The sequence below is a fragment of the Centruroides vittatus genome, unplaced genomic scaffold, assembly GCF_030686945.1.
Source record: "Centruroides vittatus isolate TY-2023 unplaced genomic scaffold, ASM3068694v2 contig_526, whole genome shotgun sequence".
NCBI lineage: Eukaryota > Metazoa > Arthropoda > Arachnida > Scorpiones > Buthidae > Centruroides > Centruroides vittatus.
In genome coordinates, this window is record NW_027122309.1 from 336,483 (window position 1) to 351,451 (window position 14,969).

The 14,969-nt window shown below is 28.3% G+C and overlaps 1 protein-coding gene across 1 annotated transcript; it reads left to right on the forward strand.

The window, feature by feature from the left end:
- Nucleotides 1–12,842: 12,842 nt before the first annotated feature.
- Nucleotides 12,843–14,129, forward strand: LOC136978393 (uncharacterized protein F54H12.2-like). Its single transcript, XM_067274094.1, has one exon. The coding sequence runs from the start codon at nucleotides 12,843–12,845 to the stop codon at nucleotides 14,127–14,129; it is 1,287 nt and encodes a 428-aa protein (XP_067130195.1).
- The last annotated feature ends 840 nt before the right edge of the window (nucleotides 14,130–14,969 follow it).

Consider the following 14,969-nt stretch of genomic DNA (forward strand, 5'->3'; position numbering starts at 1 on the left):
AATAAATAAAATTTAGTTTATATATTTTATAAACTCTTAAAGACTTTGAACATTAAATCCCAGACAAAAATATATAATAATAAATTATATGAGTATTAATTTAAGTTTTAGGTTAAGGTTAAATATCAAAACAAAAAATAAATATTTTAGCTCGCTTATAGGTTATCTTCAATTATCAAGTAACTTTGATAAACTACTTCAAAAGATAGCAACAGTAAACGATGTGACATTTCGAGATAAAAATAGTTTCGTTTTCGAATTTCGTAAAACTTCATGTCTGAGTGTAGTGTTTGCCTGCTGTTAATACGTTAGAACGAAATACACAAGTGCTGGCGGCGAATAACACAGGTAATCCTTCATAGTAACCATATTTATCGAGTAGTTGTCATTATGTAAAACAATTGGCATTTTGTAATCGAAGTTACTTTTAATATCATAAAGTGATATCACTAAGTATATTGATAACGTGATGCAGTCACGCGCTATTCGACTGGATTGACACTTACATTTCATAATCCGTAATGACCAATTGTATCAAATGTTAATACAAAAATTGGACACGGAAAAAATATTCACTTTGAAAAAGTAAGATATTTTTAATGTTTTTTTAAATAAATTTATTGAAGCCGCCATTCCCAACCGGAGATACGCCTACTTTCGGGGGTTTGCGCTTTGTGATTTAGGTGTGCGCGAAAAAAATTAGTAATGGTGACTATAAGAACGTTTGGCCTCGGCGTTAAAGATTTGACGCTCATTGTTTAGCTTTTAAATAAAATTATAATTCTGCCATTTTTTGAAACCATGTCGTATTTTTTATATTTTTTGCGCTATATTGCGCTTATAGAACAAATATTATAATTATACTTTTATATTTCTGTGTCATTTCTCCAATGCTTTTCTATTTGAAAAGAAATAGTTGTTTACATCTAGTTGAATAATTATTAAATTTTTTAATAATTTGTACTTTTTTAATTTAAAAATGTACTTCTCCTTAGCAACAGGAAATTTTCTTACTGCTAATCAATTTACTGCTTTTCATAATTTATCACCACGAGATAAAAAAATCTGTTAAATTTGGAAATTTCTAACATGAGCTGTATTTACCATATAAAAGTCATAATTTTGGAAGTTGGGAATGTCATAGTAAGGTATATGAAATTTTATTTACTTTATATAAAAAGTACGATATAATTTATTACAAGGAAGAACAATTTGAATTTAATTGTTTAAACTTAACCGAAGCAAGATATAACATAAAAAATTCCATCATTTGAGATTGAAAAGTTGGGAGTACCTAAATCCTCAAAAATTAGCAAAAAATAAACAGATAAAAATTTTTATGTTTTTAATGGAACTACAATGGACTTCGAACTACTTAAATGTCTAAGATTAGATAATATTTGAAAAATTGTTATTACTACAAATATTTAAAAAGAAATGTTCTTTTTGCGATATTCTATCTTACGAACAATTCTTAATTAAACAAGTAAAAAATATAATTTAGATAATTATTATATTGAACTATTTCTGTATTTTACTTTGTCTTATTGTTAAAATGCTTTTCTAAGTTGTCGTGTTTTAATATATCCTTTGTATTACAAAAAATTGTAAACATTATTAATGCAAATTAATTTTATAAGAATAAATTTAATAATTATAAAAAACATATCAAACTTTGCCTAACTGTTGCACTGTTACAAGATGTTACATGAAAACTAACGAAATAAATTGAATTGAAAACTTTTCTAAATATGAAAACTGAAGGAATGAACTGAATTGGTGTATTCGACAAAGTGTTATTTGTAACCATAATTTAATATACTTAATAAATTTTTATAATATATATCAATTTAGAAAATAATTAAGTTAAACACATAATTTCAAAAAAGTAATTTCAGTATTGATAATCAAACTATCACTCGACAAATTTTTACTTTTAATCATAATTTAATTTACTAGATAAATTTTAATTAAATTATCAATGCATCTTAATTTTATAAAAATAATAAAATAAATCTTAAAAATTAATTTTGTGATTCAAAGCTTTCCAAACTGCTACTACTCATGTTTGTAGGTTATTTATTATCATCAGATTATATTCTAGGAGAACTTTGGCAAGAGATAAACGCAATTAATGGCAAGAAATATTTCAAGATTAAAATTTACGTTTGTTATAAAAATTGCATAAAAGAACACATTATTCACATTAACACATAAAAGAACACATATTCCCTATAATGTCTAAGTGTAGTGTTTTTCTGCTGCTACCACGGGTAGGACGAGATGTCCAACTTTTGGTTTGACAGAAAGACAGTGATTAATTAATACAGGTATATTTTTTAGTCATTATGCGATGATGCCGGTTATCAAGTACCTGCTATTATTTATTTTCTAATCTAAGATACTTTCAATATCGCGAAGTGATATCACTCAATTTACTGATGACGTGATGCAGTTAGGCGTTACTTGTGTGAGTAGATACATACATTCAGTACTTTATAATAGTTAATTGTACGAAATGTTAATATTACAGTCAAAACCTGTTTTTAGTTAGAACATGTTTTTGAAACTAGTTTATACTGAATGTCTTTGTTAAAATTCGTTTTGTCTAGTTAAAACTTGTTTTAACTCAAATTCATTTTTGACTAGCAGTAAATTCTAATTTAAACTAAACAAAACGGGTTTTAACAAAGACATGCAGCATCAACTAGTTTCAACTAGTTAAATCGCATCCTAACTAAAAAATGGTCTTAACTGCAACATACAGAGTGATTCGGGGTAAGATGGTAAGGGGTAAAAGATGCCTTCTTTTTGATATTTTCAAACGATGACTAAAGATATTGTCATGTGTTTGTATGATGAATCGTTGAGCCAATATTGAGTGCGCAAAGCTGTAGTTGGCTACCGTTCCATCAATTTCTACATCTGAGAAAAATAAAAGCAAGATAAAAACGAAGTTTTTGTTGCGAAATGTTTCTTGAATCATTTTAAAACTAAAAGTTAAAATAGAATTTATTAAAATTTAACAATTAATGTGTGATGTAGTTAAGGTTCTAAAGTTTTCATTGTGAGCTACTGCCGATCCCGATCGGACATGCTAGAACACGTGACTCCACTAGACATCTTACCCCGACTAATGGGAAAGATGCCACATTTTTCTTGGGGTAACATGCCTATTTTTTGTTTATTGAATTCCAATATGCCTATTTTTAATAAATTTTTGTTTTTTCGTTTTATTAGAGGATATGCATAGAAATTATACAAGGACTTCTCAAAAAGGTTTTTGGACTGAAAAAAGCTATCAGCTAGCTATAGAACACGTTAGAACGAGCGGGAAACTTAACAATACTTAAACTGCGCTGTTATACTTACTATGAAGTACTTTGTACTACATATGCAATAAATTAAATTTGGTTGAAATATTCGAAAATTAATCTTACGCAATTATATTTGTTATCTTACCCTAATGTCATTTGGCATCTCACCCAGATACTTGGGGTTAGATGCCTAAAATGCCAGACAGTAAAAAAGTCGTCATTGCACACACAATATACAGTCAAACCTGTTTTTGTGCTGTCTTTTTCTGTGCGATGTTTATTTGTGCGATTTTTTTTTGTGCGGTATATGAAAATTTCAATCAAATTGGAACATAATTGACTCCTGTAAAATTTTTAAAAACTCTATCAGATGTTTTCTATGACATCAGCAGGTTTTTTCATTTTTTATTCAGTAAAATTTTTTTTTCATACGTTTATTTCGGTTTCCTCTTATTTTAATAGCATAAAAACCATAAATATTATGTTATATTCGAACAGATGTGGTAAGTTAGCTCTTCTCCAGCTTTAGACTGCAGGTGTGAAATTTCACGCCTTGTTAAATGAAATAACACTTCCTGCAGCTATATTTATCAAATAAAATCATTATTTAACGATTATTTTTAACTTTTGAATGTTAGATTCGTATTTAAGTGGAAATAATTAATTAATATAATAATTAAAATTCTTAGAGGATTTTTTTTCTTATCAGGTGTTGCAGAAAAAGGCCCAAGTAGTTAAAAAAGCAATTTCTAGTTATTTCGTACGGTTTCGAGTTATTTTCTACGTGAGGCTTTTTTTATGCGGTCTTTATTCACAGCATAAAAAAATATGTTATTAATTGTGTTGCAAAAACAATTTTTTATATCCACTCGTAATGTTTCGCGCAATTTTTTTATGCGTTTTCTTTTATACGGTCCCTATTTACCGCACAAAAACAAATTTGACTGTACAATTATTTTTCATATACCTGAAAGTTTTATTTGAAAAACATGCTCAAAATATGATAATTTTGTAGAGGCCTTTAAAATTCAAATTATCGCTATAAGTTCCTTTATAAACAAAATGGTAGGCATCTTCCTCCAAATCACTATACATAACTTTATTTATTTTTTCCAAACATATTTATGTAGCTGAAATTAGTTTTAACTAATGTTAAAAGTTAAAACTAGTTTTATCTAAAATTAAAACATGTACAGTACAGCAGTAAATTACCTAGACAAAATTGGTTTTGTCTAGTTAAAACTTAAATTTACTGCTAGTCAAAAATGAATTCGAGTTAGAACTAGTTTTAATTAGATAAAACGGGTTTTTACGACGACATTCAGTATAAAGTAGTTAAAACGCGTTCTAACTAAAAACGGGTTTTGACTGTAATATTAGTACAAAATTTGGATGTGAAACTAATCTTTACTTCAGAAAAGTAAGATATTCAATAATTAATAAATTATTAAATTAATTATTAAATCAATTAATAAATTAATAAAATATATATTACTTTACGGTTATAGTGAATTTATTATTATTATTATTTTATATATATATATATCGTCGTTGAATAAGAAAAGATCGGACCTAAAAAATGCGTTATATTTAAGTTCTTATACTTTTTTGTTCGTAGTAACCTGGGTTTGACATTTCACAAAATATTATAGTGTACGATGACAACAATATAGAGCAGAACGTTAGCCTCTAATATATAGAATATGTATATTTAGGATATCGCAATCTGTAAAACTTTATGTGTATTAAAAACCTTGTCAAAGCTCACAGCCTGATCACATTATTTTGAAATCGCAGCAATAATTTATGCCATGTATCACTGTTTTTACAAAAATGTTTATTTTTGCTATGCTTGGCTCTCTCCTACAAATAGATTATCAGAAATAAATGATTAATAAGCTTATCAGTAAATTACCCGCAGATAAAAATTTATTGCGCATTAGTATGAAATATTGTATACTTGTGTAACAAAACATTTCAAAATCTTTCTGCTGTGTGCGAGGAGTTAAAATTGCTGTTTCTCATATTGCAATGCGTAAAGTTGTCAGTAAAAATTTACAGTAATCCACACGTATTGTATGTACTTACCGAAAAAGCATAAAATATAGGTATGTGTTTAAGTATTTATCATGTAATTATAGAATAAGCAGAAAAGCACGACTATGAAAATCAAAACATTATGAATAAAATAATTAAGTGCTTTTTTCATTGTCGTATATACTTATTTCTTATCTACTCAGATTAGTAATTTTTACTTTTCCGGTTTTGTTATACATAACAAAAGAATCGATAAAAAATAGACTCCCTAAGATTTGTACGTTTGGACTTAGGACACTTTGAAACATCGAGAAATGTAAAAATTTTCGGAATTTTTTTTTTTTTTTTTTGCATGTATGAACGCTAGTGTGTAGGATGGCTCCCTTTATTAAGCTTGATAACTCTTGTAATTATTGTCGAAAGTTTTCGAAGTTTTGCATAGACGTTTGCATATTACAAAGATTGATACTGTTAAATTTTGGTGATTGAATGTCGATGAGGTGGAGATATAAACGAAAATCGTGTCATATCTCGAGTAGGTCCGACGTAATGACGATTTTACTCGTTATTAGCATTTACAATTTTTTTAATAAATTTATCCTATTCTGAAAATTAAAATTTTTTCAATTTTTGAAAAGTTCAAAATTAAAAAAATAATAATAATTTTAAATAAAATACCGTAACAGATGGTGCCTCCAAATGTCGCCTGAAAAGATAATTCGTTGCTGAATTTTTATAAACTTTAACGTCTACGAAATTTACTATTGCGAATGGTTTGCAAATTGTCTTTACTTGAATATTTTATAACAAGGAAGTTCGTGTGATATAAAAAATTTTTAAATATTTTCAGAAGGAATGCTAAACAAGAACTGCCTGAATCACACTGCTGTACCAATGTGACCCAGGCTTCGTTATTAACGAAATAATTTTTCCTTTCAATTATTGCAGATAGGTGTAAATTATCGAAACATTTGTATTTTGTAACTTATTTGTAATCGATATCTATCGCTTATATCGGTATTACTTATCAACTTTTCAACTAAATAAAAGGTGGAAAAAGCCATGTGATTGTTACTAACACGATCTGGTGTTCAACATTGCTAAGCTTATTTGTTATTATCAGATTATATTTTTGGTGAACTTTGACAAGAGATAACAGCAATTAATGGCAAAACATTTCAAGATTAAAATTTAGTTTCGTTTTAAAAATTGCATAAAATAATGTCTGGGTGTAGTGTTTTCCTGATGTTACTACGGGTAGGACGAGATGTCCAACTGTTGGTTTGACAGAAAGACAGTGATTAATTAATACAGGTATACCTTTAGTCACTATACGATGACACCGGTTATCGTGTACCTGCTATTATTTATGTTCTAATCAGCGGCGTAGCGTAGTAGGGGCAGCAGGGGCGGCCTGCCCCGGGCGGCACTTTTAGGGGGCAGCAAAATTTCACAATAAATACACAATACACAATACACCTGTTCAATACACAATAATGATGATTGTTCTTTGCTGAAAACTTCTTTAGAATTACTGTATATTTTAGTCTTTTAAATTAAGATACCTAAAATAAGGAAGCGGCGAAATTTTTTTCCGCCCCGGGCGGCTGACACTCACGCTACGCCACTGGTTCTAATCGAAGATACTTCCAATATCGCAGAGTGATATCACTGAATTGACTGATGCCATGATGCAATTAGGCGCTACTTGAGTGAGTCAGTATATACATACAGTACATCATAATGGTTAATTGTACGATATGGTAGTACAAAATTTCGTTGCGTGACGAATCTTCACTTTGGAAAAGTAAGATATTTAAAAATTAGTAGATTATTTACAGTTTATATATTATTGTACAGTTATAGTGAATCTGTTATTAATATAAAATGTATATATATATTCGTTGAATAAGGGAAGATCAGACCTAACGAATGCGTTACCGTTAAGTTCTTATACTCTTCCTGATGGTAGTTAGCTGGGGTCGAAAATTTCACTGAATATTATAGTGTGCAGTGTCAACAATACAGAGTAGCCGTTTAGCCCTAAATATATAGAATATCTGTATTTAGGATATCACAATCTGAAGGACTTTATGTGTATTAAAAACCTCGTCATAGCTCACAGCCTGATCACATTATTTTGAAATCGCAGCAATAATTTATGCCACGTATCACTGTTTTTACAAAAATGTTTATTTTTGCTATGCTTGGCTCTCTTCTACAAATAGATCATCAAAAATAAATGATTAATAAGCTTATCAGTAAATTTCCCGCGGATAAAAAATTTATTGCGCATTAGTATAAAATATTGTATACTTGTATAACAAAACATTTGAAAATCTTTCTACTGTGTGCGATGAGTTAAAATTGCTGTTTCTCATACTGCAATGCGTAAAGCTGTCAATAAAAATTTGCAGTAACCCACACATATGTATGTACTTTACCGAGAATTCATAAAGTATACGTATGTTTTTCAGTCTTACAGATCAAAAATAATGTTCTTTACGTAGTTTGCCTGATTCAAGTAAACTAAAAAAACAACATTATTTTTGATCTGTAAAACTAAATATCTGCATTTATAATTTCTCAGTATAATAAGTCATGTTAATACATAGAAAGTACTAGTATACAAAATAAATTTTAAATAGAGTTAAAAAGGACACAAAGGCATAATAATTATACGTATCTGTTTAAGTATTTATCATGTAATTATAAGTAGTAGTGGTTTGGGAAGCTTTGATCACAAAATTAATTTTCTAATTACAAATTTGAATTAAATTAATTTTATTTTAACTTTAAAAGAAAGTTTCTGTATTAATTATTAAATGTTTTTATAAATATGACACATACTGATCACAAATTTAAATTAAATTAATTTTCTAATTACAATAAGGCAAAGTTTCTGTATTAATTATTGAATGTTTTTATAAATTAATTATTTTATAGAAGATATATGATTGGTCGGTTTTTGATATAAATTGAGTTTTAAGGAAAGTTAGAATTTATTTTTAATACCAAGATTAAAAATTGCAATCATGGAGAGATATGGTTTTATTATTACTTACGACGGTGATAGAAATTATTCTGTTTCTCCTCGTTTGTACAAGTCTATAGATACGTGTATTGCTGCGGTAAATAATTTTTTTTCCGATATTCCTGATAATTTCCCTATTGTTTTACGTTATTTTAAAGTTAACGACGAAATATGGAAAGGAGATGGAAAATTTGGTTTTATAATTGTTGACGAGAATAAAAGAATTTATGAAGTTAGTAATAAATTATATTATTCGTTCGAGGAATGTTCAGAAGTTATGAAAGAAATTTATATAGAAAGGAACAAAAAGAATATATTAATATTTAGGGAGATAATTTGTGGATCAAAGCATTATAAATTTACTAAAGCTTATAAGTTTGATTAATATGTATTTCAAACATCCTAGTAACTGTATAATCGTCGGACCTTCGCAATGCGGAAAGACAACATTAGTGAGAAAAATTATTCGTAACAAAATTTATGAAAAGACATTAAAAAAGGTTCTATGGTGTTATTCCGTATATTTACCGTTTTTTCACGAGGAAAAAGATGTTACATTCATGTATGGCTTACCTGAATCCGTGCAAGGATGGGATTTAATAATAATTGATGATTTGATGCATGAACTCAGTTCAAAAACTGCATTTTTGTTTACAACAGAGTCTCATCATTATAATGTAAGCGTAATCGTGATAATGCAAAATTTGTTTCCAAAAAATAGAATTATGAGAGATATAACTTTAAACACACATTATTTGATATTATTTAAAAATAATCGCGATGAAAGTCAAGTAAGTTGTTTGGGACAGCAAGCTTTTGCTGGTAAATGTGATTTTTTTATGGATGCATATAAAAAAGCGACAGAAAAGGAATTTGGTTATTTGTTATTAGATTTTCATCCTAAAACGAATAAGAAATTTTCTGTGAGAGATTCGTGTTTTCCTGACGAAGAAGGTATTTTTTGGATATACTTACCAATAAAATGAAGAACGTAAAGAAAAATTATCATATGTTAGCACTTTTGTCTAAGACTATTCCTTCTCAACGAAAAGCAATATTGAAAGAAGCTACTCTGGATCAAATTAAAGTTTTGTGTGAAATATGCGATAATTTGCGGAGAGGAAATATACCTGCCGATGTTCGTAAATTACAAAAGTATAAAAAAATTATCAGGAAATTAAGTGAAAAAAATGTTCCTTTAAATACTAAGAAAAAAATTTTAGTTAATTAATCTGGTGGATTCCTTCCTCTTCTACTGGCTCCAATATTGTCTATGGCAGGTGGACTAATTGGTAAAGTAATACGAAAAAGAATCTAATGGCGAAAACAAATGGCTCTTGTCCCTCCTGAATTGTTGTCAGCATATAGAAAACCTGAAATAAGAATTGGTAATAATATCGAAGAATTACTTGAGACTGGTAATTTATCTGATGATAGTAAAGTCAAATTATTAAGTCAATTGATTTCGAGATATCAGAGAACAGTTCATGCTCCAAAAGAACCTGTTAGAGTATCTGTTTTATCCGACAACATCGAAGAAACGAAATCTCAACCTGAAGAAAAAGCTGTCGATGATGCATTTATTAAACGAATAATTTTATCTGTACCACAATTATATCAAAAATATATACCACATTTAGTTGATAAGTTGAATCAAAGTCATTATGGATGGAATTCTAAAGGTGAATTAACAACCGATGGGAAACCTATTTTTGGAAGTCATATAGTAGACTTAATTTCGTATGTAATGAGAAATAGAAAAACCGCATTAGTTCCTGTTGGTTTTAACGAATTTTGGGACGGTTTAAAGAAAATAAACATTTCTAAAGAGTGGATTGGAAACAAAAGTTTGACAACATTAGCTGAAAAAACACAGTATCAACCAGCATCAGTCGAGACTCCCGAAAAAATTCTCTCTCCAAGACTATTTCACCAGTGGAAAAAATCTGACAGGAAGAGGAAGAATAATTCCGAATGGAAAAACTTTTAAAATCGATATACTATAATCCTAAATCTCCAGCATCTTTTGGTGGTGTAAGTAAATAAGTTAAAGAATCTAATTTACCGCAATCTGTTGTTAAAAAATGGCTATCTTCTCAACTGACTTATACACTTCATAAACCTGTAAGAATTAAATATTCGCGAAGAGAAACTAAAAGTTTTTATCCTAATGACTTATGGCAGGCCGATTTAATTGTATTAAAACAATTTTCTAGATTTAATAATGGAGTAAAATACTTACTAACTGTAATCGATGTATTTACTAAGTATTGCTATGTGGAACCAATAAAAGATAAAAAACTTCAGTCAGTTTTTAAAGCTTTTGAAATCATTTTTAAAAAAAACATTCCAAAAAATTTACAAACTGATAAAGGAAAAGAATTTTATAATAGATTAGTAAAAAATCTTTTTAAAAAATTTAAAATTAATCATTATTCTACTAATTCTGATACAAAAGCAGCCGTTGTCGAAAGATTAAATAGAACTCTGCGGAATAAAATATATAGATTATTTACATATCGTAAGTCTTTTAAATATATCGATAAATTATCTGATATTGTAAAAAGTTACAATAATAGTTTTCATAGAAGTATCGGTATGTCTCCGTCAGAAGTTACCCCTCTACATCATAGCATGATTTTCGAAAAGTTGTATGGTATAAAAGGAGGTAATACATTTAAATTTAATATTGGTGATCTTGTTCGAATCTCGAAAATACGTAAAACATTTAGTCGAGGATATCTACCAGGTTGGACAAAAGAAATATTCGTTATTCACGATCGTTTTTCATCTCATCCTCCGACGTACATATTGAAAGATTTAAATAATGAAATTTTAGAAGGAAAATTTTATACAGAAGAATTACAGAAGATAACAAAATGATGCAGTCTGACTTTTTTGTAACTCTGATAAGCAATGCTAGCATGGATTTATTTCCTGAAAATAAGCAGTCTAATTTCACTGTGAAAATGAGTCTAGCTATTGATTTACATGGAAAATGGGTAGTTGGTCTGAGCAAAGTTATTATTCCTAGAAACTGGTTTAACATATCTAATCATAACAATGATTATACTATTACTAAGCATAAAATTAGAACAGAAAAAATAGAAGATAAAACATATACGATTCCACTAACTACAGCTAAAGAAAATGAAGGAGAGACGCTTTTCGATTGGATAAACAATAATATAGTTTCCTTAACTGGGTCTAACTCGGTAGAATTCGTTTTAGACAAGGATTATAAAGATGTAAAAATAAATGTGAAAGAGGGATTCGAGTTGCATGTTACAAAAGACAGTGCTCACAAATTACTTTATTTATTAAATTTTCCACTGAAAGAAATTATATTTAAACAAGGCACTTCAAATGTAATATTGCGGACAGGGTCTAAGGAATATCTATCAAATCCTGTATTTTACAAGGATCAATTTATAATTTTAATAGAAAGAAATAAAAAAGTTGTTGAAGAAATTGATGTAGAAGAAAAAATTTTTATTCCTATTGGATTATACTCATCGGCTGAAAAATTTCTCGGAATTTTTAAATATATTAAATTAGGATTACTGCCTAATAACAAAATCATTTTAAAAGTTCCTAAAAATATAACGATTGAATTTGGAAACGAATTAAAGGATTTATTAGGATTTAAAACACAGAAATTTTCAGCAGGCGAATATGTAAGTGAATATCCACTTGAATTGTCTGCAGGAATTTCAGAAATTTTTATTTATTCAAATATTGTTGCTTCTCATCATGTGGGGGATATAACAGCTCCTCTTCTAAGAGTTATACCAGTTATGGGAGAAAAGACCGATCAAATAGTTAAAGTTTATCCCTCACCTTTATATTTTCCTTTGAAGAAAAATTATATTGATACTATTGAAATCGAGTTGAGAACTGCCGGTGGAAAAGAAATTGTCTTTTTTGGAGGAAAAACATTATTAGTTCTATCTTTTAAGCAGTTATAAATAGTGCTTAGTCTTATTTGTTAATATTAGTTCATGTTTGAAAGTACAAAATGAAGCTCGATCCTAAAGATTGTATAAATTATTACTGTAATCAAGCGGGAGAAACGATATACAGACCTGAGTTACGATTTCCTCTTACACGACAATTAGGAACAGGGAATTATTTTGCGGGACAGCAAATACAACGAGGATATGGATTTTTTGGAGATTTATTTCGTAAATCAATTCCTATTCTTAGTAAAGTAGGAAAATATCTAGGACGAAAAGCATTAAACTTTGCATCAAATGTTGGATCGGATGTAATTAGCGGGAAATCATTTAAAGAATCTACAAAATCACATTTAAAAGATATTGGTTCCGAAATAAAAGATGATGTAATTAAAAAAGTACAAGGTGGATCTGGTATAAAAAGAAAACGAATGAAAAGATTAATTCAGTCGCAGAATAAAAGGCGAAAACTAAAAGATATATTTACTGAGTGAGAAAATGGATCCACACTCTTGTCCATGCACCAAAAGTGAGTTGGATTTATTCAGTACAGTTTCAACTCAACTAGCTATTGACAATACATCAGAAGTTATAGTACATCCTGTCGCAACAATTTCGGATAGTCGAGCACCAATTGAATTTTATGTATCTGGTTCTGGTGAAAATTATATCGATCTACATTCAATTTATCTACATGTTCAAGCAAAAATTGTAAAGAAAAATGGAACAGATACCGCTGTAGATGAAAAAGTTGCTCCTGTCAATTATTTTTTAAATAGTTTGTTCTCTCAATGCAGTGTTTTTCTAAACGACAAACAAGTAATTTCACAGGTTAATTATCCCTACAGAGCAATTTTAGAGGCCTTATTATTTTACTCAAAAGAAGCACAAGAAACCTTTTTAACGAGTGCATTATTTTTTAAAGATACTGCACAACATATGGATTCCATAGAAAATAATGAAGGAATGGCTAAAAGATTTAATATTGGTAAACAAAGTAGACTAATAGATTTAGTCAGACGACTTCATATTGATTTATCACATCAACCTAAACTGTTAATTAATAATGTTGATTTACGAATTAAATTAGAAAGATCAAAAGATAATTTTGCTTTAATGGCAAATAATGATAATTATAAAGTCATTATTAAAAATGCATCTCTAAAAATTAATAAAGTAGATGTTAGTTCATCAGTTCAAATTGGAATAGAAAAAGCATTGCAAACAGGTATTATAAAAATGCCATTCCGCAGAACAGATATTAAAGTTTTTACTTTAAGTAGTGGAATTCAGTCTACAAATATATCAAATGCTGTTATCGGCCAGTTACCTTATAGAATTACAATTGGTTTAGTTTCAAATTCGGCATTTAATGGAAATGTAAAATACAATCCTTTTAATTTTAAAAATTACAATTTAAATTATATATGTTTATTAAAAGACAATCAAATGATTCCCCCAAAACCATATACTCCTGATTATACAAATAAAATATATGCAAGAAATTTTATATCATTATTTGAAGATATAGGATGCATTAACCATCATAAATTTACAAATATATCTTACGACGATTATAAAGATGGCTATACTTTATATTGTTTCGATCTTACTCCCGATCATTCTGCATCAGAATCGCATATAAGTGTTAATCAACAAGGAAATATCTCAATCGAATTAAAATTTTCAACTGCAATATTAGAAACTGTGAATGTTATTTGTTTGCTGGAATATAATAATACTCTAGAAATTGATCACTCAAGAACTGTGTTTGTGGACTATTAATGAATACCATTACTTTATGGAGACTGGCTTCAAGTGATTCGAAAATAAAAAGGACTTTCGGAGGTGTTTTTGCATCTGATGACTTACCCATTTGCATTGCTAATCGTAAATCATTTATAATTAATTTAGATGAAAAAAATAAGCCTGGAAGTCATTGGGTATCTGTGTTCTTTACTGAAAAAACTTGTTTTTACTATGATAGCTATGGAATGAAACCGACAAAAACGAAAATTATAAAATTTATAAAACAAAATTCTAAAAATTGTTGCTGGAATAATATAGTTCATCAGAGTTTATATTCAACAACTTGTGGATATTTCTGTTTGTATTTTCTATATAAAATGAATAGAAATCAATGTTTAAAAGAATTAAGTACAACGGACAAATTTTATAACGATGAATTTGTAAAAAAATTTGTTAAAAATCATTTTTACTTAGCACATCCGAGTGCAATAATGTATAATCAATATTGTACTTCAATGAAAAATAATAAAATTATTTAAATATAAATTTTTGTAAATTATTTAATATAGATATATACAAAAAATATACTTACAACTCATCTTGGTAGAAGTTATTAAGTGCTGATTCTAGTGGCTGTATTTATACTTAAATTCAACAGAGAATATGCACAAAAATATACTTAGAACTCATCTTGGTAGAAATTATTAAGTGCTGATTCTAGTGCTGTATTTATACTTAAATTCAACAGGGGTGTGTTATTTTGAAGTACATTCTTAAAATATTAATAGACACAATGTGTTTTCAATTCACTTTTTTAGATATCCTATTATTCTGAAATTATTAATTGGTTTCCTGTTATGTACAGTTAAAGAATAT

Bases quoted from the DNA above. Each gene is read 5' to 3' on its own strand.
- LOC136978393 (XM_067274094.1), top strand. From the start codon at position 12,843: ATGGATCCACACTCTTGTCCATGCACCAAAAGTGAGTTGGATTTATTC.